Source organism: Drosophila ananassae, chromosome 2R (assembly GCF_017639315.1).
Source record: "Drosophila ananassae strain 14024-0371.13 chromosome 2R, ASM1763931v2, whole genome shotgun sequence".
Taxonomy (NCBI): Eukaryota; Metazoa; Arthropoda; class Insecta; order Diptera; family Drosophilidae; genus Drosophila; species Drosophila ananassae.
In genome coordinates this window covers 15,699,682-15,726,878 of record NC_057928.1, presented here as the reverse complement: position 1 = coordinate 15,726,878, position 27,197 = coordinate 15,699,682, and the positions used below count along the sequence as shown (strand labels likewise).

Sequence of the window (27,197 nt, the reverse complement as noted above, 5' to 3'; positions counted from 1 at the left end):
CCATCATTTTCCTTAACCCAATAATTTTTTTTACTATTGGTAAGAAAATTACGTTTAAGGAAGCCCTTTTTCGATTGACATTCATTCTGATCGGATCATTTTTGCAGATTTTTAAATACATTTAATGTAGTGTTCGCACTCCAGTCGGTGCGACTCGTTAAAAAAAGAAAACAACCAACCCAACACGCAGATACAACAACCACTATCATAACAAATGAAACATCATCAAGTTAAAATAAATAAATATAAAACACACTTTAAGGTCACTTACAATTGGGAAAAATGTTACGAACGAAAATTGTAACAAAAAAAAGCAAAAACAAACGATTACCGAATAATATGGAAAACTATTCTTTCTCCTCTTACAAAAAATAAAAATAAAAAAACGAAAACAAAAAAATCGGAAATCGAAAAGCTATAAATCAAATTTTGTTCTTTGCTTCTGATTTACATTTTAATTTTAGTAAATGAACTTTGCCATAAAAAATGTATATTTTAATTATGTTTTGTTGTTGATTTTCTGACACGCTTTCTTCTCGAATAAAACAAATATTTCTTTTGGTTTAATCTAAAAAAGAATAAAAAGAATGATTTGGTGGCGGAAATGTTGGTCACCATTATTTATGGTACTAACAAGTAGTGGCTATAACATTTTTCTTTTTGCCTATTTTGTTTTGTCTGTGTGTGCTTGAAAGCTTTTTGTTTAGGCGTTACGTTACGTTATAGTTTTAGTGCATTTTGTGCATCTGGATGTTCGTCAATAAATATAAAAACACACTTATGCAATTTATATACAAAACACGAAAAACGTAGTTTGTTTGTGGGTATATTTTTAGGACTCCATAGTTTGTGGGGAACTACAAGAAAAACCAATAATTTTAGGTGCTTGTGAGTCACCCTGTTTTTGAGAAGCAGTGTACTGCTCAAAATGGGTTTCAAGCAGCGCAGTATGCTTAGAAAGCAGTGTTTGATGGTAAAACCCGTATTTTCAGGATTCTTTAGGAAATATTTGTAAATAAAATAATTAAAATAGCTAAGTGGCATATTTTTTATCAGAAAAATTAGGAAAATTATATAAATATTATATTTGATTAAATTAATCGAAAAACAACTAGCCTTTAATTTTTTATTACAATAAAACAAATTCCACTAATCGCTCTTTGAGAAATTGCTTGAAGTTCCCACTTAATCTCATCAATTAACCCTATTACTTGTGTGGCCTTCGATTATCCTGACTAAAAGCACCTGTGTGTCTCTTTCCGACAAATTGTCTTTCTCTTTCCCATGCTCGAAAAAAATACAAAAATCACTCCAAAGAAACTCCAAAAATTTCTCTACCAATCCAAACAAAAACAAAAACCAACTGTCCCCATTTCGAACAACCTGCTCTATAGGCAATAATCGAACGAGAATTTCATGCTGCTTTGTCCTCCGAAAAGGCAAGCGCCACGGCCACGCCGGCAATGTCGGTGGGCGGGGTCACGCCCATGTCAGGGGGTGCCACCCCGGCCACATCGGTGGCCACACCCGGAACCCCAAGGACCGTCGATGCGGAGGAGTTCTTCGGCGGAGGAATGAGGTGGCAGGAGGCGCACGGCGGAATCATCGGAGCGGCGGTTCAGAATTTACGAGCCCGTTCGATAAAAAGGAAAGCAGCGCGGAGTCCGTCCACTTCCGTATCCCCGATGCCAAGTGGACGACCCACGGAGCACATTTACGAGGAGCCCGGCACCGCCACCACTTCCAGTACGAAGGTGAAGTTCAAGGATGAACTGAAGGAAGAGCAGGAGGCATCAGCGCTGCGAAGATCCGTGGCCACCAGTACCCCAGCTCTTGTGGTGCGAATCGAGGCTGAGAGCGATTTGGAGGCGGTACAAAAACCGGTACAGGATATGGAAATGACGGAACGCCAATTGCAATTACCGTTGAAGCCGCCCCGCCGCAAAGCCTCACGCTCCAATTCACCGGCCTCCGTTTACGGCGAGTGCACTGCCATGGAAGATGAGTCTGCGGATAATCCTGCCCAGGCAGTGGAAGCTACCGTGAGTAAAGGACACACCAGCACACGAAAATCGTTCCTGAGACTAACCCGAAATGAAAAACTAATTCGTTCTTCTTGTTGTTGTATGCACATCCAACTAATAACTAACCATAACAATGTAAAAAGCAGAAGCCAAAGGAAAAACGTCAGCAAAAAAGTTGGCCAAAAGGCGAACATTGAAGTTCGTCCCAGTCCCTTGCTCTCTGAGTGCTCCCTTCACTAACTAAACTTGATTGCCTACGGTTATTTTGATTGCCATTTGCCAAACACCCACAAATGCACCCAAACACACTCAAACACGCACCCTCAAACTTTTTTCTTCTTAAGCCAAACTTGCAATCGAACTTTAAATGAAAGACTAACAACGGGTAACTGAGAGTAACAGCATTAGCCATGAGGATTCGACAACCAAAGAAAACATCAGGTTAACCAATTAGGTTTAAAAGCTAGGCAAAGAGTTGGCTTTCCAAGTCCGATGTTTTCCCAACTAATAGCCCTAAACTAAAGTACGTGTTTAAATTCTTAATGGTTCTTCAGGGGGACTTTTGACTATTTGCAGCATACTTTGGCTAATGAGAAATTAAGGATTCTGAAAGGTTTTAGAGAATTTGTAACATATTCGAAGTACGTAGTACATTGGACTAATCCTATAAAATATAATAGGTCTTGGAAAGAACAAAAAAAAGTACTATTATTTGTTTGTAAATGTTCCGGTAGTTGACGTTTAGTTTCTGTATATTAACCAATAATCTAAAAAAAGTTATAAAAAGTTACTCAAGTTTAGAAGAAGCTAAAAATATGCAAGTTTAACTTCCCCAAAAAAAGACATTTTTGACCATCACGACTTTAAGCACTGCCAACGAATAAATCAGTAAACTTTCTACTAAAACGACGTAAATCAAACTTATCGAAATGAAAAAGGGAAATGACGGTTTTTCCTTCAAGATTTCAAGATAAGACTGAGACCTGCATAAAGCAAATAAAACCGAGTCAAGTGGGCGTGATGAAAGACCATGTTTCCAGCGAAACTATTTTATGGGGAGAAACGCTGACGACTGCTTCCGACAGCCACGAGAACAGACTACCAGAACACCAGAAATTGGAGTAAAGGAGTTGCAGGAGCCAGAACGGAAAACAGTCAACAACAAGGTGGCTGGGAAAATGTTTTCAACCATTAGCATGTAAATTAAAAATGGTGAACGCGCTTAAATTGGCACCTCGCCAGGTGGACAACGCGCAGAACAGGACAACATAATTATTCATGAGCGCCCCAAAGTGGAAAATGCCGTAATGAGCCCGAGAGCAGCGGAAAACCAACGACACGAAAATGAAACACAAACAAATGGCAGCCAAGGATGTGACCGAACTTGGAGCGAAAATGTAAGGAAAACGAAAATGTAACCGAAACCGAAACCGAAAATAAAACAAGGAGCTACATGCATCATAATAGCCGAAAATGTTCTCGAAAGGATGCGCAAGGATTTTCAACTGACAAACTTTTCCTGCTGCTGGGGCCTTTAAAGCTCGAACTTCGCGTTCGGGGAGTCTTATGCAAATACCAAAATATTCTCAGAGGGAAAGCATTTTTTTGTCCATTCGCCCAGGACTTTTTCCTTCGCCAATGCTAATTGCACTGGGCATATAAATCTTCTCGTGTCATACATTTTTCAAGTGTTTTAACAGCATTGAGTTAATAAAATTAAATTGTGAAATAAGCACTTTGGGGAGCGTTTAAGAAAGTTTTCGTTACTTGTTATAGGTTTGAGGTCAAAGCTTATAAAGTGTAAAAAATCAACAAGAAAGTACTTTCTTTAATATTTATTATTAACTTTACTTTATTACTATTTTTCCATAGTATCTGCTATGATTTAAGACAAAAAAACAAACAAAGATTACTTTTTAAGAAATTAACTGAAAATATGTAAAGTTCCGGCACAGCTTCGGTGTTTAATTTAGGTCAACCACTTTATCCGGCTCTCTGGCTGCTTAAACACACCCGCATAATACATCTTACCTAAGTAACTGTTTCCTCCCGGCCCATTTTCCTATTTTCCCATTTTCCCAACAGCCCAACCTGCCCAGGCAACACCCTGCCAGCCACACCCCATTTTGCACCATCCCCCTTTAGGCCACCTTTGACTGCATTTGTGCACTCGGCAAATGGCCACCAGCAGCAGCTGCTGGCAAACAAAGACAAGTCAGTTGCCAAGCCAGCCAACTACCCGAAATACCCCCATCCTGAATCTGGTGGTCCGGATGTTTTCTGGATTTTCCCCTGGCTCGTTGGCGTTTCAGATGCAACTCTTGCAACTCGTGCTACGTGCCACAGTAGTTGCAATAAATTGTAGCATACTTTCCAGCGGACGCAGTTAATTTCTTGGCCTGCCACCTACGACCCGTCGGACTATTTATATTGCTCACAAAAAATTTTTGGTGTTAATTATGTTTACAATTTCCATAAAACAGGATGCACTGGGGAGTGCCATAAAGAAGAAAATCATTTTTTTTGGTTATACTTTATTATCATATCTCCGAAATATTATATTAAATATTAAATACTACACAAAAGCTTTGAATTTTAAATGTGTTATATAGTCAAGAGCCTGTATATAGAATAGCGTTGGCTTTGTTGTGTTCTTAGCCCGACACCTTAGCCTAGAAGTCCTTGTAAAGCACGCTTTTCTCCCAACAACTAAGTGCACAGAGCTCCACAGATATCTACCTGTAATCCTGTATGTTTTCATAACAATTCATTAGACATTATATCAAACATACTCCAACAATTACTACACCACTGACACTTTTTCAATTTGATTTCAATTAATATTTCGAAATTCCCTTCTCATTAGTTCCAATTATGGTTTTCAGTTCACTTAGATATTGTAAAACACAGCAAAATTCTCATGCCATTCTCATTTCAATCGAAATACGAAATCCTATACAACTTGCTACAGCTTAAACAAATAACTAATGATTAAAATACTGTACGTGCAATAAAAACTTACAATTAGTAAAATTAAAATAAATTTTTAATAAATACTATTTAACTGCGCTGTGAACATAAATAGACCATCGTGTACTAAACCCGAATCTGCTCTTTTTTGCTTTTTCAAATGCTGCCACTGATATAACTAAAAATAAACTATATTAATTAACAATTTAAAGCCCGTAAGTACCGCTGATCAGAGAATACTTAATGACACATTTTAATTAATTTTTTTACGTAGTTACTATTGTAAAAGAAGCAATGCTAAAAAGCATTCCAAACGCTTTCGTAATAAATTCCGTAGTGTTTTAAATTGATTTAACTTTTGTGCCACATGTTTTTAATAAACTTTAATAAATAAACTATTCTTTTCTACCTTTTTTCATATATTTTTTACATACTTATACGCTTTTTGCTGGGTTTTTGCAAAAACGAAATGCAAACAACCAAAATATGTAACCAAAAACTGCAACTGCCAAACCAATTTTACGTTCTTTTTTTCGTATGCGTATGTGTGTGTATGTATGTGTAAATAATTCCTTCTTTTAAAACCAAATACAATCCAAAAAAAAACCAAAAAATGTTTCACCAAATTGTATTTGACTTGTAAACTTTCCAAAACTTGTTTGCAATTCATCCACACCCACTGGGTCGACACGAAAAAAATTAACAAATAAGTTTTTTAAATTTACCGCCGTCTACCAGGGCGAAAAGCGACGCGACGCCGGGGCACCTAACGAAATTGTGGCATGCACCACCTGCGGCGGCAGCAACAGTCCTTGCACCCACTCGGCAAACAATGGCTGTGCGACGGAGGTGAGATTATTCATTAAAAGTCAATGTAAACAATAAGCCAAAAATAAATTTGTTTAAGTGTATAGTTCAAGCTTTTTCTTAAAAAGCCTATAAAACTATTTATATCATTTTATTTCTGGTTTGAATTAAAATTTAAATCTAACCAATATCCTTCTTCCAGAGCTGCTTCGTTCAAGTGCGGAAAAAGGAGCCACCACATCCCATTCGAGTGGCCAAGACGATCGATGTCATCGCTAGAATTACATTTCCAACTGCTTATGCCATTTTTCTGATATTCTTCTTTGTACACTATAAAGGATTTTCGTAAAATTAAGTAAAACCCAGAACTAAACTAAAAATAATGCATAAACATACGTATAGATATTTGAAAAAAAAAACGCTAAAAATTGCCGAAGCAATGCCGGAAAAGCAGACTCAAAAGCTTCGTAAAGTAAATTTGTAGAGAAACCAATGCAAAATGTCATGAAAAACTCGTTTGCTAAGTTCTATGGCCTTGCAAAGTCATCTAATTTTAATGTAACAAAGGGAAACACAAAGTACATCTAATTATTAATTAACAATTATTTAAATGGCAAACACAACATGACAAAAACCAGTGATAAAAAAAGTCAAAATGAAAAAATTAGTTTAATCTGATTTGTTAACGGGGAAAAAACCAAAAACCAAAGAAGAAATGAATAAGTTGTTAATAATTAATAATTACGAAAGTTAAATTTATGCAAATGAGCAACAAAAAAAATACGAATGAAAAATTTTCGACTGCCTTTTTTTAAAAATAGTAGAGAAACAAAAAGCGAAATGCGAAACTTTAAAATTAAATTTGCAAATTTTTGCATATGCTCGAAAATGCATTAGTTAATTATACCAACCAAAGAAACACTGTCTAGCAATTGTAATATATAATATTTAAAAAATTTATTAAGCAAAGAAATTTATGCTGAAAGTACCAAAATAAATACACGATCCAAAACGATAAAAGACCTAGCCTATAATTACGAAATATGAAACGCAAACCAAACAGCTTTAAGGCTTTACCTATTTGAGTAGTCGGAATGATATAAACCTGTTTATACACATATACAAAAGATGTTATATATTTACAAGAACTCTAGTCAAATATTTTGAAATCGAATTCAATTTTGTTCTACTTACTATTCAATTCAATAAGTTGAAATGCCTCCGCATATGTCAAAGAATAAACAAAAACACACCATATGTTAATAATCACAAACATTTTTATGTTATTCTATATTGTATATACTATTTATTTAAATGTTTAGTTATCTTTATGTTTATTTTTTTAAAATACATGTTCAATCAATAAAGAATAATTCTTCTTGCATCTGAAAAAAAAAATCATAGAAATGGAACCGCCGCAATTTAGATACAAAATATGCTTTCCTAAAATTCAGGTGAAATGAAAATTTAAAAAAGCCATTAAACACTCAACTTATATCATCCCCCAGAAATATTGTTTTAACCACAGCCTTTTTAAGTAGCAACAGGAATTGCCTAAAAAATTTTATTAAAATACATATCAAAACTCAAAAAAGATACACAAAATGAAAGCAAACTAAAATATTTACACTAAAAAAAAGTATATGACATAAAACTTTAAAACTCTCATAAGTAGCTATGGAACATATGTATGCCAACCCAACTATAAACTCACAAAACTAACACCCAAGTATTTTAGATAAAATGTATGTTGGACGAGCTCTGCAAAGTTTGTTGGAGGAATAAAAAATTCATAAACAACAAATAAAAAACGATAAAAAAAATAAAGCACAACCTAAACTTCAACAAATTTAAACCAAAACCAAATTTAAACCTTGTGATAAATTATAAACACAGACAAAAAATACTAAATATAAAAGAAAAACCTTTGCATACGAAATTTTATTGAAATTAATTCAGAGCAGGTTATTGAGGGCCACCGTTACCAATTGTTTAAAAATTATTGTCTATATAGAACACACAACGCGTATACACACAGAATGCTTTTTGCAAAAATATGTAAGTTTATGAATTTAGAAATTGTAGATTTTTTGGGATATGTATTTTCTTTTCGCAATGTTGCAAGCTCTTTGCAGTTACTTCTCGTTTAACCAAAAAGTGCATAGCTAAACAAAAACTAAACGAAAAGAAAAAACCAAAGACAAGGACAATCTTTTTGCAATTTACCAAAACAAAAATAAAATAAATAAAAACAAGCATCGTAATCTGATGACAAAACGAAAATGTTAATTAAAATTTTGAAACGCAATGCCGAAGAACTCTGAATCCTTTTTGTAAAATTAGCTGCTTAAAAACATAGACCACAGAACTAAAGTCAATATTCATCACGTCCAAGAAAACTACTTTCGTTGCAAGGAATAGAGAGACAAGGGCTAAAAAATAAGTATGTGAGGTTCTGAATTGCTGAATGTGTGGCCAATATAAGGAATGTACAAAATACACTTTTAAAGATGATAATGGACCCTTAGAAACTATATTCAATTCATTTTCAATTAGCTGATCCAGCTAAATCTGTTAAATGTTACGTGTTTACCAATCAATTTGGAATGGTGGAATGGTGCCTTTTTTCGAAGAATTAATGTCTTATTAATTGCTTAGATGGTTTCAAGCGAAACATAGTTTGATTTGCTCCCTATCGGGGAGCCCCACCTTAGTGCCCTACTACGATTTCAGTTCGGGATTGTTTTCCAACTCCTCACGAGCTAATCTGCTGATAAAGCAAAGTAGAAGCTAAAAAAAGACCAGTAATATGATAATATACTTAAATAGATCTATAAAAAAAAAACAACCATATGCCATGAAAGTCGACATTTAATAAACAAAAGCATTAATGAAATTAGCAAACTAAACAGAGAGCAAACTAAATGAAATTTAAAATGTAACTAAATGTGTTAGTTGACACAGAACACTTTTTAAAATCTCAATACCCGAAAAGCTTTATAATTTTTAATTGTTAAGAACCAATTGTAAATAATAGTGAATCAACATTGTTAGTAGTTCATTCGTTTTATCTAATTAAACTCGATAATAATTTCCTTATGAATAATATTTGCAAAATCTAGGCAGGTCAAAAAACAAACTGTTAGCTAAACATTTGTTATAAAATCATAAACGAAAACGTTTGAAAAAAAAAAGCAAACAATTGGTACAAGTTGAGTTGTCCAATTTATTTAACTTACAAGTAGATTTCTTAAAGATCAATTAAATAACAAAGTCCCCCACAATGCTAACGAAATAACATTTATAATAACAACTTTTTTTATAATGCACAACCTTGAGCATAATAAAAACCAATTTATTAACATTGCATTCCAAAATGAACATCATGTAAATACACCGACTACATAAACCGAGTCATTAAATTAGTTATAAACAGAATATATTAAAAATAAAAACAAAACGAAAAAGAAATTTAAAAGAAACAAAACGAACAAAACCAGAAAACTAACAAACAAAGCAGCTTCGCATTAATAAAGATCGTCTCAAACAGAAAACGAAAAATGATTATTAAATAAATTTGAAAATATTGTGTTTATATTTTGTAGAGGGTAGGTGGGTAGATGATATTATAGAAGTATTGGAAATAGCTTACAGCTTGAATCAAGTGTCATTTTAGTCTTTATTTTATTCTGAAAGAAAGAGAAATATTTTCAACAAAAAAGCGCGCTTTTCAGGTCAATGCACACGAGCCAGAGGCGCAGGCGCAGTTGCCGTTAAGGCAGGACAACCCCTAAAAGACTGGCAATATAAAAAAAGTCATTACACATAAAATAATGTATATTTATTTATCCATTTTATTAAAGGAATCACGTTTAAGTTATTAATGAAACTATTTTTCTTAAAGATATAAAATCAGTGTCGTTTTAGAAAATCACTGTTATTTTTCAACCCTTTAGACAGAAACTAGAATTAATAGAACAGCGGTCTATAATTTGTTTTTAAAAATATTTAGAATTCTTTTCTGTGTAGATCTTGATACTCCCTGTTGTTGGCTGTTGTTCGTTGGCCAGATCTCAGAGGCCAGAAATCGCCCTTACCCGAAGTCGTCCTAAAAAGAAAACAGAAAACAGGTTCAGCCAAAAGGTTGAAACTCGGAACTAGCCAACGAGGACAAGTGTTTTGACCCGCGCAACAGCTTCCTTCCGCCCCGCACAAAATGCAACTGTCTTTTGGGTACGAGATGGCTTTCAACTCGGGGCACGGGACTCGCTTCGTTGACTTCTGCACCTGCAACAGCAACAGCAGCAGCAGCAGACGGCGGCTATGGCACGCGGTAAAGTGCCGACGCAGGGGCTGGTTGCTTCCATCATCTACCTGCAACATGCTGGGATGCATGCCGCTTGCCACTTGTAATTATTTTCAGCCTTTACGAGTAAGTGGCCAGAAAGAAAAAAGGTAACAATCTCCCCTCTTTGGGACCCGATGCGAGCGAATTATATTTATTTGTGCGGCTGGAAGAATACGTTACAAATTTGGGATGATGACGGGAAGGGATCGAACACATGGAATGGATATTGGACTTTGGAAATATTTATGTCAGGGTCAGGCTGTTGAGAAGAGCATGTGTGTTTGGTCAATAGGGAAAGAAACAGCTGATGCTGATTATTAAGAAATGATGATTGATCCTTAGGAATAATACGAAATAATCCTTAAGAATGAGAGGGCTATGTGTATTTTATTACAGGACATGGGGGAGTTTATATTTCTGCAGGTGTGAATAATCTACATATTTCAAAAAATATATATTATATTTTTTAAATATTAGTATTGACCAAAACAATCACCCTTTATAGCTTAACCCAAAGGGACACCCTGTTCGAATGACCTGCAATCTCTGTTCAGCAATCAACAATAAAACTCAATCATTGCTTGAGCACTGAACTCGACTACAATGAACTTGGGCTGAACCGACTCGTACTCCCCTGTCATTACGAAATTTCCATATATGCGACACATGCAACGCGGGGGCAGTACTACTAACACCCACTATACCCCCCCAACTGCCTCAGGGGGTGCCCCTTCTGACACGTGGCGCCACGCAGGCAATTGCATGCAGGACTGCGAATGGACAAAAAATGAACCTGACGAATTAAAGGAGCCAGGGGCATGAGCGTGGGAGGCGTGGCAATTAGCTATAGAAAAATCCAAATAAAAATTAATAACCACCAGGAACTATTGCCTGGTAGAGGTTCCCACACTACCAACAGCAAAAAAAAAATAAATAGTGGGAATACTAATAATAATCCCCCCGGAGAGTAGCTGGGTGCCATTATAAGGATATTACGAGCATTATGTTTGTTTATTCGACGGACGGTGCCATACCGTGAAATCGCTGAACCGCAACGGGTAACTTAGCCACCCCTAGCTAACCGTAGTCACTAACAGCTAGTAAGTACAGCCTAACCCGCTCCCAACTCCGATTCCGAATCAATCATTTACATAATCGTTATAGCCACATTCGCCTTTTGGCCCAAAACGCGTCACAATTTCACGCGCTTTTCTTTCCGAAATATACAAGTTGCGTGTTTTAAATTGTTTTTATTTTTTGGACTCTTATTTCCTTATTTTTTTTGGGTATATTTTTCGTTATATTTTCAAATGCAATTGCTAGAACATTACAAGGGAGAAGTATAATGACTTGCAAGAAGTGGCAATTTGTCATATTACCAGATAAGTTGGCACCTGCCATCAAACTTGCCCCAAAGGAGGTGGTTCTACATTCCCAGACGAAAAACACTAATTTCCTCGATGATGTAGTCCATACTTATAGGGGGAGGACTTAAACTCAATCGATTCCTAATGAGCTTGGACATTATTGAATATATTTGAATTGCCCAATCCTAATGAACCAAACAAATTAAAGGGAAAATAGGAGAAATTAATACGAAATTTACAATCAGTAATTTGAAAAATATATAATAAAATATACAGGCTAGTTTTCAATATGTATGTAGCTTTTCTTAAAAACATAAACTTGTAAAATATTGAATTTTCAATTTAAAAACTTTTACAAAAGTAGTATCTTCAAAAAACTGGTTTCAGTTATTTCTGAATATCGCTAAATATCCTTTTATTTTCTTTTCAAAATCCCAGAACCATTAGCACTATTTTTTTTAGATTTTTTAGTCCTATTTTTTGGTCCTGAAAAAAAAAATTTTGTTGGCAACAAATGTACAACCTATGAAAAAATCGAATCCAGAAGCAAATGCTTTCCATTAACAATAAAATACACAGGAAAAAAATAATGGGGGTGGCAGGATATGCTGGGTAAGGGCTTTACGAGGGGGCATGGAGGGGGTGGCTATATAAAAACAAGGCAGAAATTCGTTTTTTATGTACCGCGAGTTTTTTTATAGTTTGTTGTTGTTGTTGGTGGCACGTTATCAACAATCTCGTTTTACCAAATAACGCAAAGTGCGCGTCATGGCATTGGTACACAGTAAAAAAGAATGGGTATAAAGCATAAATTAAAAAAAAATGTCAAAAAATAAATATCTAAAACATGAAAAATTCTATTATTTAAAGTTACAGTTCAAGTTTAAAATATAGTATAGTATTTATAGTAGTTTTTGCAGTAGATAGTAGTATAGTATATAGTAGATAATATTTATTCCCAGTGCAAAGGTGAGCTAGTATTGCTGGCGACTCCTGGTGGCGGTGCTCGGGTGTTGGTGCTCCTGGCGGTTAGCTCACGCTATAGTTCGCTTACGAAATATGTGGCTGGGAAGTGCACCGGAGAGCGGAGGGAGTGGTCGCCGGCGAGAGAAGGTCTAGAAGGCTAGGGCTAGTTTGGAAATTGGTAAGAACACACTATACCGCGTTTATAGCGCATTTTTTCTCAATTTTTCGGTGGTTGCTGCTGGTTGGCCAAAGAAGTCGGTGGCAGCCGTTCAGTTCAGGACGGCTGACGACAGCGGCCCGGGGCCGGGCACCTACCCTCCTCTGGACTCTGGCTGTCTCTCGCTCGCACCTCTTTTGCGGATGGCGGGGCGACCTGTCCTCCCTCTCGCACTCCGCCAGGTGTGTCCGCATGTCCGTATGTCCATCCACAAACGTCGTGACATGGTGTGCGTTTCTTCGGGCTCGTTCTTTTTGCTTTAAAGTTTTGTGTGGTAGCAAATAAAATTTTAGTTAGTCACATGCCGTCGTCAAGGATACGCCGTTCAGTTATTTGTTGTGCAACGTTGTTCCTGGCAACGAGCCCCCGAGAAAGGACCTGTGCCGTGTGGAAAATTTGAATGCGAGCGCACCGAAAGGCTTTGAGTGCCAGGCTCGAGACAGGGATAGCAGCATTAGCACCTGTCTAGATCTAGAAAAATTTGTGTATATATTACCCGGCCGGTTGGCAGCGCAGCTAGCGTCGCTGTCGACGTCGACGTCGCTGCCTAGCTCACCTTACATTGCCGCAAATTCAAATTTGAACTTCAGTCAAGTGTCAAAGCTCAAAGGATTAGCATGTCCTTGCAGCTGCAGCATGAAACTGGCCCATCTTAAAAGTGTGAACAAGTGAATCCATCCAGAAGAACTCTTCCAAAATCACCAAAACCCATCAAGTTGCCAAAAAACTCTCAAACTAGCAACTTTAAAACTTACAAAAGGACGTCAACTAAAATTAAAGGACATCTAATTAAAGACACACTTTTAGGTAAGCGATCTCAGGTGATTTCTGCGATCTATAAATGATTTTTGTGATTTTTGAATCAAATATTCTGGACTCTCTGCTGTCTTTGAATCTTGGCACTGGGAGAATTCACAGTTGATTTTATTATTCTGTGGTTCTGCGGGTGCCAAAATTGAAATAATGGCCTAAAACCTCAAAAAAGGATATTTATTATAAAATAATTTATTTTAAACATAACTAGACAAATACTTAAGGAGGAAAAATGCAAAGGATACACTCATATGATATTATTACGAGAAAAAGACTCTAGGAAGGTTATGTTTTAGATTAAAACTACATAGTTAGCTCATGATTTTTTAAGAAACAAGAATATTATATCTTTAGGAACCTTAAATACTTCCCAATAGTTTTTAAATCAAAAGCATACAAATAATTCCCCTTAAAATCCGAAAACTTTGAAATCAAATCTCAGCCATCGCAATATTACTCATACGCCCCCCATTACCGAAACCCCCCACAGAACTGCTAACGTCACAACTGCGTTGGGTCCACTATTTTCATTTTAGAGTCCAATGCGCAGTACCCAAACAAAATTAATTTCTTCCCAACACGCAATCAAAAAATAAAAGGAATCGGTCGGGGATGGGATACAAAAACAAGAAACAATTAAGTGGGCCTCTGGCTGGAATTGTGAAACAGTTAAAAATATAATATTCCTTGAGTGAAACCTAATCGGTGGCTAAACTTGAGAGACATTGAACTTTTGGGGTCAGAAGGTATTTCTAAACTTGGCTCAGACCTGTCCTTAAATGTGTAATAAGGGGTGGGGTTGGGTGACAAGCCACCACCCCATCGAAACAATTAAATGCAATGCTAGGGGAGGGGTTCAGTTCAGTAATTGACCTCGCCGAAGGAAATTTACATTTGAACTTATCTTGATTGGAAATTACATTTTTAAATGAATGTTTGCATGTCCAGGTGTCCAGTGTAATCAAAGGCAGGACATGCACCCAAGGATATGGCCGCGTGTGAGTGTGCACTCGAATGCAGATGGAACTGCTCCACTGGTAGCTCATTTCTCTAATCGACTTGGGGGGCGTGGCCTCTGACACATGTCCTGAGAGCAAATAAATACTTAATGATGGAATTCTAAAAAGTTCTGTTGGAATCCTTGGGGATTTTCTAAACGTAGCATTTATAGCTGAATTAAAATGGAGGATCTACGGATGAGAAGTAATATTGGAAAGTAGATTGATTGTGAAGAGATATTATTATATATTTTCCTAGAATTGTTCTATAGGATTAAAGGACTCCATAATCAATAATCCCCCAGGAGAATATAGACGAAGAATCCACAGCAATTTGTTGAACAAAATCTTTTCGCACTCGACCTGCCAATCTTTATAATTTGAGCTCCTCCGCTGCATTTTCCGGCGGCATAAATTAGCATTAATTCATAAGTCACTAAGGGCCACCAATTCCAATGCAAAAACAGGCAAAAAAAACAGGAAAAATGAAAATGAAGCAGCTAGGAAAATGTTTTTCGGCTGCAAAACAGAATTTGCATACAAACTGCAGGACTCGTACTATGTACGCCCCTCCGAACAACAAATTACGTGGGGCCCAGTACTCTGAGGGTTACAGGGTCTATTGCCTAGGATGGGTTAGATTGGGCGGGGGCGGAGGCGGTGTAGGCTTAGGAGGGGAGTACGACAGGATAAATGCCGGCAATGTTCCTGAATAATGGGCCACCGGCGCCAACTGACGTTGGTAGGCAATTTTCTAGGAATCTAGATGGGGTTGCGTTGTGACTGCGGTGAGGTGCAACAACGAGTATATATTTTATATGCCATATGTGTGGAATATATAGCTGGGAACAGGGATACCAATGTGGCTAACTGCTGCATAATTTATTTAATCGCGGGGAACAAATCTAAATTGATCGTTAGGCGTAGGCGGACACCCACCTGAACCAACAAAGTATCTAACAAGGATATTGCATGTTCACTATATATATTAATCGACTTTTTTGTATTATTTTTTTATTTCGTTGCAGTGCCAATTAGCGAGAGAGGTTTTTATTTTTTTCGAGAAAAGGAAACGGAGAATATGGCGCCACAACAACAGAACTCAACATTCATCGATGATAATCTGGACAGCTGTCCATCGCTATTGAATTTACCCGAAAGCCCCATCCTGCCGCCTCGTCGATGTCAAAATCAAGACACCAACAATAACAATAATAAGCGGGCTGCATCGCCACCTATGATGGTGCCACCGTTTGAGCCGCCTCCTCCTCCACCTGCTCAGCCCGTATGCAAAAATAAACACGGCAAGGCAAACGGAAACGGTGGCCAGGCTCGGCGCCATCGTTCCATTTCCCTCTATGGCGTTAATAGCACTGTGGTAAGTGCACCTCACACCCCATACACCATACCCCATACCCCACACACCTCACACTGCCAACCCTCGGGCACTGCCTCTGCACTGACCCCTTCTCGTCTGAAATCCGGTTGCGACAGCTTTTCCACTGAAATCAAACAAATCATCTAATTGGGTGGGCAGGCGCCCCAAGTTAGTCATATGCATAAACAGGGCCACCCGCACGGAACCTGCCTGGGGTGGGAGGAGATCCACCCCTGGAAAAAGCCATTAGGCTTAGATTGTATTAGGATTTGTAAGAAATTTTCAAAAAATTAGTTTTATGCTAAATGAAAATTGAGTTTTCTTGGTCTAACTATTTAGTTTTTACTTCCAAGGGAATTCTTCGTATTCTTTATATACTTCATAGTTCAAATACCAAATATTTTGATGATTTCCTAGTCTAATAACTCTTTTAACATAAAAAGTGTTAACTACTTAAATAGCTCTTTTAATTCTTTAAAATTTGCAAACTTCATTTTTATTTTAAATGGCTTTTATTCAAAAGAAAGTTTTAAATCTAGATTATTCTTCTTAAACTTTTACATTTAAGGGTTACTTTTGGCTGGATTTGATGTAAAGTTTATTGATCTTAGACCTCCCAAAAAACATAATTTTATGAACGAAATGAATCAGATATTTATTATTATATTTGAGGTTAGGTTGAATAAAAGGACACCACATAAAAATAGATATTTCTTTATTAATAGCCCCATTGTTACTCCCTTAGAATTTATAGTTTTTAAATATTAAACTCATCATTTTATTTTTATCCTCCCCAAAAACAAACAGGAACAGGGCCACAAGGAAATCCCCATTTGGATGGATGACGGCGAGCCCCGTTACGTTTCGGGAGTTACGAACAAGACCACATGCAATGACATAATCAAGGCCCTGATTGATGACGAATTGAGAAATGGCGACGGCGGGAATTACTGCGGCAATCCTAATAATTACAATCCAAAAGGTAAGTCAATATTTTCTTTTAATAGCCAATCCTCTCGTGACTTCTGTACCACAATGTCGGGAGTTATTTATTTACGCTTCTTATTTACAATTATTCTTATTTTTACTGTGCACTTCTGTTCTTTTCGTTTCATTTCAAATTTTTGTTGTGCGGGTTTTTCGTTGTTTTTACCGTTGGGGCGAAAAACAAGATGGCGGCGGCGACGACGGCGGCCATAGGAAGAGAACGACGGCAGCATCGCGTGACTACGGCGATTACATTATAACGGAAAGTTGGGGCGGCATAGAGCGCAGCTACGATGGCAACATGGCCATTTTGCCCGTTTGGCGCGCTTGGAGCCGTGTACACAATGAGGTAATAACCGGGCCGGGGGAATCCCACCTGGCGTGCAGAAAAAAAAAAGAGAAGCCCAGCTAACTGGGGCCAAAAAGCGGCTCTATGAAAACAAAAAACAAAAAAAAAACATCTACAGTGATTGCATAATAAGCGCTTTTTCTGGCGCCACACGCAAGCCCAGAGAAATGTGAAATTCATGTCGTTTTCGAATCCCACTCTACTTTTTTTTTTACCCTCCCAATAGTCACACCCCCACACATTTAGATATTTTTCCGATTGTACTCTTATTTGACTTATGCTCTACCTTTTCGTATTTATTTGTTTATGACGCACCAAATGGAATCAATTTGCCTATTGATTTTTATATTAAAGTCCTTGTTTTGCTTCGGCTTAATTATGCTGTGAATTTTTTATGATTCCCTTCAGTCATTAGGGATTAATTTTTTCGGTGCTAGAACTACATTTTTAATTACTATTTAACGAGGGAGTCTGAATAATAGAGGAGTTTTGGAAGTAAAGACATTTTTGGCATTTCCAATATGATTAAGAAATTCTAATCAAATTCGATGCCTTAATTAATCAAATTTCTCATTTTTATTGCAGCTCCGTTTATCGCTGAAGCATCGGGATAATTTCCGAGACCCCTTGACCATGCAATTAGTGCCCCATGCCCCTCCACCTGCCGGCTCGACGACCTTCTCCATGATCAAGTGGCTCAAAAAAATGTTCCATCTTAGCAAACAGAAAAAGAACATCCCCCAACTGCCAAAGACACCGCCAAAGGTGCCCAACAAAGTGAAGGAGAAGTGCTTGCTCAAGAAACGCCAGACAATCCCCGATGAGCTGGTCCTGGTTATAATGCCCGATCAGTTGTATAACGGGAGGAAAAATGAAAACAAATCGAAGCTCTACAAACTGGCTGAGAAACGTGTCTCAAAGCAGCGCCAACGTCGACGAAATTATCGAGAAAAAACAACGACCTCTGTTGAATCCTTTCAAACAGCAATTCCCAGCGAATGCAATAATAACAATAATGCCAATAACAATTGCATCAGGAGGCGCAAGGATCGGCCGCTGAGAAACAGTGTTCGCAACAAGTTGGCAGCTCTGCACGCTGATATGAACATCCGGTACGAGAGGGAGTACGCTCTGACGCGAGAGCTTTCCGAGAAGTGCCGGCTATACCGGATGCAGAATGAACGGTACAAGGGACCGGAAATGGAGGTATCGGTGGGGCAACTGCAACAGAATATCGAAGCTTATGCAGAGGATATTATTAAAACTGAACACGAACTGTTAGAGCTTAAGAACGAAATGAAACATGATATATCGCTGATCAATAATCTGAAACGACTGACGTTGGAGCACACCGAAGGAGCCAAAGACTCCGGAGTAGGTCCAGCAAAAACTGAGACTCAGCCACCAAATACCATTAGAAATACACCTCAAGTTGCTAAAAAGACACCGGAAATGCAGTTTGTCGATAATATATACGAGTTTTGCGACAATAATGCAAGCATGTTGGTTTAATTGTACATAGTAATAACTTGTTAAGTTTTATATTCAATAAAAAATATTTTATACAGATTCAAAGGTTTTTAATATTTTTGAAAAGTTTTTTTTACAAGTAGGGGAGGAGAAATGGAAACTTTTAAACCTGAAGATCAATTGAGATGTATAAAAAACTGAGTTGTTGTTTTGTTTCATCAAACATCAAATATAAGCGGGCTTCTATAAAGATTAATTGAAATCTTTTCTTCCTACCAATTGATTAAGAAACATCTCATAAAATGAAATAAACTTAAAATGGTTTTGATAACGATACAAAATACTTTGAATTGATGCTTAAGCTGCCAATTGGCAACACCAAAACACGACTATCGATATCAGTCAATAAAAAAAAACGTGGCAACAGTATTTTACGAATATGAATATATCGATATTTTGATACATTTCCGACATGTCTAACTCCGACTAATTATTAAATTTCTAAAGCGGAACGTCAACAATTTCGGGTACCAAAACAAAAACACATTTCGACAAACCGAATTAGACTCAAATCTATAGGCTGCACCACTTGCGAGTATCCCATCCAGTTAATTAGGTAAGGCAAGTGGGGACAACAAAAATAACGTGGTCGCGAATCACATTTTCCTCCGCCTCCGCCTCTGCCTATTTTTTTTTTGCGGTACGAGGCATGCGGGTGTGGGGCTTTGTTGTTGCAATTGCCGGAGTACAGTGCCGTGTCACGTTTTATTTTCAATCAGCGATCTTCGGCTATTGCGAATAGATTGGAAAACCTGTGCGTTTCCTGTGCAGATAATCCCTGTACGTGTGCACTTGTGTCGCGATGTGGATGAGCTGGTGTGGGCGAAAGAGAAAGTAACGGCGCTTCTGCCGTCTTTGTTGCAAATCCCGTTTGAGCCGCCTAATGCCAACAACAAACAAAGCGACGTACTCGGGCCAAAGCGCTAAATTTTGGACTAATCACTTGTACTTTCTTCTCTCCCCCAAGGCGAAGAACAAGAAATGGCACGCGGACACCAAAAGATCCAGTCACAGGCGAAGGCGGCCGAGAAGCAGGCCAAGATGAAGAAGCAGCAGGGCCACAGCGCTAACGACCAAAAGAAGGCTGCCCAGAAAGCGCTCGTTCACGTCTGCGCCGTCTGCAAGGTGAGCAGGGCACTCCACATCCAGTCAAGACTCTCCAGAAGCTAGGCAGAGAGTTCTATAATAGCTAAGATAGTTTATTTTGTTATAAATCATGTATGCCTCTTACGATGTATGTAATTCTGCTATGTAAGCAGGGTGCATTAGTTTATTTGATTAATATTCGTAGCGTAGTGAAGCACATACAATATTTATGCTTGAAAACCACAACAAATTCTAATGAAACACCTTCCTTTTCAGTCGCAAATGCCCGATCCCAAGACTTATAAGCAGCACTTTGAGAACAAGCATCCCAAGAACGATATGCCAGAGGAGCTGAAGGATGTCTGATGCCCAATAGCCATTTTGCCGCGGGCACACAACATATTTATATCAAGCTGAACGAGGAGATCGAGATCGAGGAGGACGAGTTGCCTACCAGTACGAAATCTTTGCAACAATAACTTTACATCAGCCCGAACAAGAACAGCTACAATCAAGCCGAAGCCAAGAGGGTGGATAATAATAATAATAATAACAACAATAAGAGTAATAGTAATAGAAATTACCAATGCAAGGAGCGCAGCTGAATTTTTTGTATACACGCGGCTGACTTTTGGTTTTGGTTTAAGTTTTTATATTGAAATTAACATAGTATACAATTGTTCACTGAATGGCTACAATACAAGGAAAATTCCTACCACATAGCAACCTATTTACGTTTGTATTTGTTTTAATTTTAACCAAAAAGAAAAAGTTCCCCCCCTCTGCAAAAAACACCAGTAACTTGAGCCGTAATAATAATCACAATATGCTCCGTTTCTTTTTTTGATTTTGTTTATGGAACAACGATTATTACAATATTTTATAGTTTTATACAATTTATACCAGAAAATGGGAGAAATGCGACGTTTTTGTACTATAAATGAGTAAATCATGTAAATGAGAATTTATAAAATCAATAAAAAGAGAAAAAATTTGTTAAAATAGTCGTCCTTGCTGCAACAGCATTGTCATATTTCTTTTCCCCTAAAGCTAATGTTTAAATGCAAAGCATTCCTGTCAAAGGTTTGTGATTCTACACCATTTAGTTTGTACGATTTGACGGCTAGTGTATAATTAGTCTAGATATACCCTGTGGAAGTCACAGATTCCTCATTTGGAGGACTCATTTAAAGGACTGCTAGTTTCCTTGGGCGCCCCCGCTGGGACGGCCTCTCCTGAGTCCAGTTGCATGAAGACCAAATCTTCTTTGGCCGGAAAGTCTGGGAGCACTGTAATTCCAATTTTATTTTCTGGCATGAGAGGCGTCTCTTCGTGGTATCCAAACCAGTAGATGATGATACCAGGCCCGAAACTAAAAGATTATCACAATTATAATTGTGTTTATGGCAATTATTGAATTACTTACCGATTGCAGTAGCTTTGCAGTTGCTGCTGAATGTTGAACTTGTGTCCTTTGGTGTCCCCGAAGTTGGCCTTGCTCTCGATCCAGTTGATCACCTCTCCCTTGTAGAGGAAGGGTAGTATCATCTTAATGTCAGGGGTCTTGTCAAACCCCATGCGTCGTAGGTCCCGCTCGTCGTAGAAGTGGATGCCTGCCTCCTTGGCCATTGTCTTAAGCTTCATTTCGTATTCCTCTCCGATGAGCCGCCGTCGCAGGTCCGTGATGGGCCCCTCCTGGTTGTCGCTGACTACGCACTGCTGCACACAAGCCGCCAAGTGGTGTTCATCGATGAGATGCGGGTTCTTCAGTAGCCGGGATACGTGCGACCGGTGTCGTAGTTTATACTTCTCCTGCAACAGCATCCGGCAGAGAGCCACCGGATTTATACACTCCACACAGGACATCCGGATGAGCAGGGCGTCGTCGTACAGGTCCTTCTGTGATTCATACCTAAAATATGTTTTGAAGTGAGTACTAGGTGTTTTTTATTTCAAAGAGTATCATTACGCTTTCAGAAGCTTCTTGGCCCGCTGGTCGTTCTTCGAGTGCTGGCCGCGTGTTTTATTGAAGACTTCCGACTGCAGGATGCAAGTGAGTGCCATGGGATCCACGTCCTGGAAGATGCGGTTCCTCAGCTCGTACTCACAGTCGATAGCCAGGCCACGGTAGCGGCTGATGAATTGGCAAATTTGTTGATATTGGACATTGCTGAGGACCTTTAGCTTAGTCGGCACATCCCCGCCAGACATGTTTCCAGGTTTCAAAGCGGCGAAGGTAAGTGGTGTCGACCGGAGGACGCAGCTGTTGTAATTTATTGCTGGAATTTATTGAGCTAGGGTTGCTGATAATATTCAAAATATCAATATATCGAAATATCGATATGTTTTTGATAAATAATTAAAGTACTATAAATTTTGTCTAAATAGGAAGATGTAATAAGAAGAGTTAGCTGACCTAGTTTAATCAATAAATCAAATTCATTTTTTTCCTTTTCATATGTTTTCGATATTTATGATAGCGCCACCTATGTTGAAGTAATTTAAGTTGGTCTATCGATAACAAAGGCGGGAGTTCAAAAAAAGTTGTAGAAAATGTTCAGCAGACTATTTTTAGGAATTGAAAAACCATTTACGAAGAAGTAACATGTATAAAAAACTGAATTATTTAACTTTAATTAAGATATATTTTATTTTTATATATCCTTAAACTTAGCACGGGTTTACGATCCATTTTCACATTGTTAACACTTTTATTATTCAAGTTATGTACTTTTTTTTCCATTCAATAGAACTACAAATTTTTATTTTTTTATCTTCCCATAGTGTCTGCGGATAATTCTCTGGGGTGTATGAGTGTACCACTTATTGCCTAGAATATTAATAAGATTGGTTTTTGTTTGTAAATGCTATTCTTATTTATCATTTGGAAGATAAGTTCTTTCCCATTTGCTCGGTTTAACAACAATTTCTTTTTTAAATAATTACAACTTGCGCAATAAAAATAAACTAAATGAGATACTGAAGCGTACAATAAATAATAATTTTGAAAATAAATAAGTATTGGTGTAAAAATGCAACAAATAAAAGAGTTGTTACTGAGAGACTCCTTTTTTTTTTGGGTTCTCCCTCCGGTTAGCAATTATTTCGAGTACGTTCCATCGGCTCGAAGGGTCAAACTTGGTTCAACAATAATAATTCTATTTAAACGTGACCTCTTCCCGACTAAAAGGTTTCGCGTGCTTACTATCTAGGAGTAACAATATTAAAATTTATAGGCTTATATGTTGATCTTATGGCTAGGCGTAGACTTTAAATATAATTTTTAATTTTACTATTGAAATGTTTTGGGCTAGCTCTAGACTTTGTTCTTTTTTAAGGGTATTTTTAATGATTTCTTTTGTTTTTAAGCTTGAGAAGCTATTATCTTTTTAACCATTGAGTAACGGATTAGGATTAGGGGGTTTCTTGATCGTATCGAATTATTATTTAAGACATTTATGATTAATACATTTAATCTTGACTCGGCTAAAATGTAAATACAGCAATAAGTTGGTCAATCGAAATATTGCACCTCTTTGATGTCTTATTCCGAACAAACTCTCAATTAATTTCTTAAACTATGTTATTTAATACCAAAATTTTACTTGACTTTAGAGCTCATTGTTTTAAGATGTACAACTAATCGAATTCGTTTCTATGTTAATATTTGATTCCGTTTTTGTTATTTTTTTTTGAAAGAAGGCATAGTTATGAGCTAGCGATTTCCATGAAATTCGAACCAGCAACACTTAGATAATTTAGTTTTTTGTTTATAAAATATAAAACTGCTTACGATACAGTACTATCATTTAAAATTACGTACGTAGTGATGAGGGGGGGTGTGTGATTGCAATTCAATTGGGGTACAATTTTAATCTCTAATACTATTTCGGGAAGTCTAACAAACGCGCGATTCAGGTTCTACTAAAAAAATAAACAATTAACAATTAATACAATCCAAATACACTGCTAAACAATTGAGAGGGGGATAGTGATTTAGACGATTAGTTTTGGCTTCGATTGCGATTTTTGTTAGAAGAAATGCGGCGGCGGCAACGTTTGCGATGGCAAAGTCGACGTCGGCGGTTGCTGCTCCCATCAGACAACAGAATCCTTGCGTATCCTGCTTGTGATTGTGGTAGCATGTTTTCGAAAAAAGGGGAAACAAATTTAGAGAAACAAGAACAGAGAAACAGAAACAGAGAAGAGAAGTTCGTCAGAAATGGAGTGATTTGGAGTTGAATTAGTTAGAGGTGGCTTGCTGCTTAAAACTGTTCTCGCACCACATATAGTTCTCAGTCTGGGGTGCTCGCATCACACCCACGCCACCGCCCAGTCGGCGGTAGTTCATGCATCCGCAGAGACGCCATTGGTTCGTCTCCGGGTCGTAAACCTCTATAGTCTTCAGATAGGCGGAGCCATCGAAGCCGCCCACCGCGTACAGCTGTCCGTTTACCACAGCCAGGCCAACCTAAAATTATTCAAGAGTTTACAATGTATTCCTCTGGGAATTATACATTTTAAATAGAACACTCACCCCACTGCGTCGCGAGGTCATGGCCACAATCGGACTCCAGGTGTTTGTGAGAGGATTGTAGCGTTCGGCGGACGAGAGTTCCATGCAATCGTCCCGCCCGCCGACGGCGTAAATGTAGTTGTTGAACACGGCGCAGCCCAGATGTTTGCGGCGCGTGGACATTGGACTGACGGCCACCCACTTGTTGTGTCTGTAATGGAAGTATATTTATTCTGAATTCCTGAAAACCACTAAGATATAAAAGAAACTCACCTGGGATCGTATCTCTCCACAGTATTCAATGGACACTGACCATCCGAGCCACCGATTGCATACAGGAATCCACCCAAAACAGCCACTGCCACGCCTAGGCGTCGGGTGGTCATCGGAGCCACCTTGGACCACTTGTTCTCCTTGGGATCGTAACGTTCCACATGATTCAAGCACTGAACTCCATCCTGGCCGCCAACCGCGTACAAGAAGCCATCAAGCACGGCAACACCAACACTGGTGCGACACGATGTGGTGGGTGCAACGTCACATGACCACTGGTTCGTCTGCGGATCATACCGCTCGATGCTGTTCAGGTAGCTCTGTCCGTCGTGGCCGCCCACAGCGTAGAGAAGATCATTCAGCACGGCCACGCCTACACCGCAGCGACGCTTGCTCATGGGAGCAACCATTTTCCAGTCATTGGTCTGCGGATCGAAGCGTTCGACAGAGGCGATGGCGTCGCCGGAGCACCATCCGCCCACAGCGAAGAGCACCTCTCCGCGTCGCGTCGGTTTGCGGGGTCGAGTGCGAGGGCCCTGCATCAGTGGACGCTCTTGGGGCAACAGCAGATAGTTCTTGGCCTCGTCGACCAGGTCGCGGCAGGCCTCGTCGCTGCGCACGAGTAGATCGGATCCGACCGTGCCGACCAGGAACTTTGGTGAGAGTAGCGGCAGTCGGACGTGTTGAAGGACCTTGAAACGAAGAAGGAATTATATGAGATGATTTATTTTTTATTAAATATTTAAGATAAACCGTACCTGTGGAAGGTGCTGTCGCCGCTCGGCCACATTGTACTTGAGCCATGACATGACCGCGTTAAAGACTTGTTCCTCGGAGCGCACGTTCAGCTCATCGCTGCAGATGATGTCGACCAGCTGCCCGACTGGCAGAAGCAAGAACTCCTCGCTCTCCATCACTTCCTGGAAATTGTGCTGCGTGAACTTGTCGGCGATACGGAGCAGTTCCCGACAGGAGTGAGTATCGGCAAAGGCGCGTATACCCAGACAATTGGTGGGATCCAGTTGCCGCTTGAGAAACTCACAGCATATGTCCTGGATCTCGACCAACTGGAGGAGGCAGGCGGCCGGCAGAAGAGTCTGGACGTTGGACTCCTCGACGATGATGTGGGCGGTGTAGCAAAAGTCGATGAGCAGCTCCATGGCGTTCTCATCGATGTCTCGAATTGTGACCTCCGTCTGGCGGGACTCCTCCAGTTCCCCGGTGAACATGGCACAGAAGTAACTGCTGCAGGCGGATAGAATCACTCGGTGGGCGAATATCTTCCGACCGCCAACGTTGAGCACCACGTCGCAGAGCTCCCGGTGGCGTCGCAGCATATTGAGTTCCGAGAGCGTGACCTTGGGATGCTTTTCCGATGTGTGGGAGAGCCGGGCGGGCGACGGCGGTCGCTCCAGGCCCGTGGAGCCAGTGGAGGAACCTGGACCGGTGGTGGAGTTACCGTTTGTTCCGGCGATGGTCGGGCCACCTCCACCATTACCACCGCCGCCCACGCCGCCACCACCGCCGGTGGAGCCCGGCAGATCGCCCATTCTGTTCGCTGCTAAACGCAGCGGGCCGGAAGCAACCCAACCCCACACGGCGTCTATCTGGAAAGGAAAAACATACAAAGTTGTTATAAAATACCAGTTTTAGATATAATTTCAGTAAATTAGGCGATTTTGACTTGGTTTCCTCTCCTTACACTTTTTTTTGCACCGCCCACACACCTACACGCTATGTAACCCACCCACACATACACACCGATTCCAGAACACATGTCCGATAGGGTGGACATTTGTGCAAACTGCATTTTAAGATGCAATGATATAAAAAATATTTATCTAATTTTTTTTCTAACTATCACGCTTTTTCTTTCTCTTTTTGCCAATATATTTAAAAGTTTGTTTAACAAAAATTATAATATGATAAAATATAATAGTCTTCTAAAAAACATACAACTTTTTGTTTTCTTAAGGCCTAATTTTACATTTTATAAATTAACTTAAATATAACTAAGTAGACTTTTGCTTTCTCCACATAAATTTTATACTTGCTAAACTATATAATTTGTTTTATTCCCTCCTGTTTTTAATCTTAAAACTACCAAGCAGATCCACCTTAAACTTTACACAACACAAGTCCACCCAAATGTGCAAACACACGCGTAACAAATACATATGTGTATGCTGTCCCAACCTTTGCGTCTCTGTTCTCCACGGATACAAAGCACTTCCAGGGCCAGCTGCAGGCGGAGAATTTCGAAAATGCAATCTTGCTGCTTGCTTAAATCGACCTCATCGAAGATTTTCCTGCGCAATTGCACTTTTCAGACGGGTTAACTAGTTTTTTTTATTCCCTGGAAAAATCGAAACACGATTGGTATATAGTCCGTTCGGCGTTGCCAGATGGTCGTTTTTTACTGACTGTTGCCAGGGCTGTCAAGATTTTCCAGTCGTGAGCAAGTGCTGCCAGACTATTTACCTATTGGGTTTTCATTTTTTATTTCAGACATCTAAAAATTGTAACTAACTCATAATAATACAGGAAAGTCATAAATTGTTAAAGAAA

The 27,197-nt window shown here is 38.9% G+C and overlaps 5 protein-coding genes across 32 annotated transcripts in view; 3 read left to right on the top strand and 2 right to left on the bottom strand.

Annotated features, from left to right (window-relative positions):
- The window catches only part of LOC6493240 (glutamate-gated chloride channel), a 74,957-nt gene extending 65,572 nt beyond the window's left edge, over nt 1-9,385 (top strand). For 10 of the 23 annotated variants that reach the window (XM_001957303.4, XM_014908784.3, XM_014908796.3 and 7 more), the window contains 3 exons: nt 1,395-2,042; nt 5,733-5,843; nt 6,004-9,385. In XM_001957303.4, the coding sequence (XP_001957339.2) occupies nt 1,395-2,042; nt 5,733-5,843; nt 6,004-6,150 (906 nt within the window). In that variant the 3' untranslated portion in view covers nt 6,151-9,385. Of the gene's footprint in view, nt 1-1,394; nt 2,043-5,705; nt 5,844-6,003 lie in introns of all 23 variants that reach the window. The other 13 variants (XM_032454778.2, XM_032454774.2, XM_032454777.2 and 10 more) reach the window with 4 other exon arrangements.
- A 3,595-nt stretch (nt 9,386-12,980) lies between these two features.
- LOC6493241 lies at nt 12,981-18,793 on the top strand. Of its 3 annotated transcripts, XM_001957304.4 has the most exons (5): nt 12,981-13,506; nt 15,539-15,888; nt 16,696-16,870; nt 17,061-17,224; nt 17,810-18,793. In XM_001957304.4, the coding sequence occupies exons 2-5, from the start codon at nt 15,592-15,594 to the stop codon at nt 18,734-18,736; spliced, it is 1,563 nt and encodes a 520-aa protein (XP_001957340.1). In that variant the 5' UTR covers nt 12,981-13,506; nt 15,539-15,591; the 3' UTR covers nt 18,737-18,793. The 3 variants fall into 3 exon arrangements, with proteins under 3 accessions (XP_001957340.1, XP_032310380.1, XP_014764286.1); XM_032454489.2 differs by lacking the exon at nt 17,061-17,224 and having other exon boundaries at nt 12,982-13,506; nt 17,810-17,975; XM_014908800.3 differs by lacking the exons at nt 12,981-13,506; nt 15,539-15,888; nt 17,061-17,224 and having other exon boundaries at nt 16,699-16,870.
- Nucleotides 18,794-19,121: 328 nt separating this feature from the next.
- Nucleotides 19,122-20,570, top strand: LOC6493242 (zinc finger protein 706). 2 transcript variants are annotated; one of them, XM_044714919.1, is made up of 3 exons: nt 19,122-19,534; nt 19,722-19,879; nt 20,117-20,570. In XM_044714919.1, the coding sequence occupies exons 2-3, from the start codon at nt 19,736-19,738 to the stop codon at nt 20,204-20,206; spliced, it is 234 nt and encodes a 77-aa protein (XP_044570854.1). In that variant the 5' UTR covers nt 19,122-19,534; nt 19,722-19,735; the 3' UTR covers nt 20,207-20,570. The 2 variants fall into 2 exon arrangements, with proteins under 2 accessions (XP_044570854.1, XP_001957341.1); XM_001957305.4 differs by having other exon boundaries at nt 19,124-19,310.
- On the bottom strand, nt 20,525-22,158 carry LOC6506730 (CDAN1-interacting nuclease 1). The gene is made up of 3 exons (XM_001957306.4): nt 21,810-22,158; nt 21,267-21,752; nt 20,525-21,212 (listed from the first exon to the last, which is right to left on the bottom strand). Exons 1-3 carry the CDS (start codon nt 22,049-22,051, stop codon nt 21,011-21,013), a joined length of 930 nt encoding a protein of 309 aa, XP_001957342.1. The 5' UTR covers nt 22,052-22,158; the 3' UTR covers nt 20,525-21,010.
- A 307-nt stretch (nt 22,159-22,465) lies between these two features.
- Nucleotides 22,466-27,157, bottom strand: LOC6506729 (kelch-like protein diablo). Of its 3 annotated transcripts, XM_032454745.2 has the most exons (6): nt 26,332-26,439; nt 25,388-26,236; nt 24,630-25,321; nt 24,378-24,567; nt 24,124-24,311; nt 22,466-23,963 (listed from the first exon to the last, which is right to left on the bottom strand). In XM_032454745.2, exons 1-6 carry the CDS (start codon nt 26,437-26,439, stop codon nt 23,939-23,941), a joined length of 2,052 nt encoding a protein of 683 aa, XP_032310636.1. In that variant the 3' UTR covers nt 22,466-23,938. The 3 variants fall into 3 exon arrangements, with proteins under 3 accessions (XP_032310636.1, XP_001957343.2, XP_032310635.1); XM_001957307.4 differs by lacking the exon at nt 26,332-26,439 and adding an exon at nt 26,826-27,157 and having other exon boundaries at nt 22,466-24,311; XM_032454744.2 differs by having other exon boundaries at nt 22,466-24,311.
- Nucleotides 27,158-27,197: the final 40 nt, after the last annotated feature.

Bases quoted from the DNA above. Each gene is read 5' to 3' on its own strand.
- LOC6493242 (XM_044714919.1), top strand. From the start codon at position 19,736: ATGGCACGCGGACACCAAAAGATCCAGTCACAGGCGAAGGCGGCCGAG. The intron at 19,880-20,116 runs GTGAGCAGGGCA...CTTCCTTTTCAG, and splicing joins ACGTCTGCGCCGTCTGCAAG to TCGCAAATGCCCGATCCCAA.
- LOC6493241 (XM_001957304.4), top strand. From the start codon at position 15,592: ATGGCGCCACAACAACAGAACTCAACATTCATCGATGATAATCTGGAC. The intron at 15,889-16,695 runs GTAAGTGCACCT...AAAAACAAACAG, and splicing joins ATGGCGTTAATAGCACTGTG to GAACAGGGCCACAAGGAAAT. The intron at 17,225-17,809 runs GTAATAACCGGG...TTTTTATTGCAG, and splicing joins GGAGCCGTGTACACAATGAG to CTCCGTTTATCGCTGAAGCA.
- LOC6506730 (XM_001957306.4), bottom strand. From the start codon at position 22,051: ATGTCTGGCGGGGATGTGCCGACTAAGCTAAAGGTCCTCAGCAATGTC. The intron at 21,753-21,809 runs GTAATGATACTC...AACATATTTTAG, and splicing joins GCCAAGAAGCTTCTGAAAGC to GTATGAATCACAGAAGGACC. The intron at 21,213-21,266 runs GTAAGTAATTCA...ATAATCTTTTAG, and splicing joins CTGCAAAGCTACTGCAATCG to TTTCGGGCCTGGTATCATCA.
- LOC6506729 (XM_032454744.2), bottom strand. From the start codon at position 26,439: ATGCAGTTTGCACAAATGTCCACCCTATCGGACATGTGTTCTGGAATC. The intron at 26,237-26,331 runs GTAAGGAGAGGA...TTTCCTTTCCAG, and splicing joins TGGGCGGTGCAAAAAAAAGT to ATAGACGCCGTGTGGGGTTG. The intron at 24,312-24,377 runs GTGAGTGTTCTA...GAATAATTTTAG, and splicing joins TGACCTCGCGACGCAGTGGG to GTTGGCCTGGCTGTGGTAAA.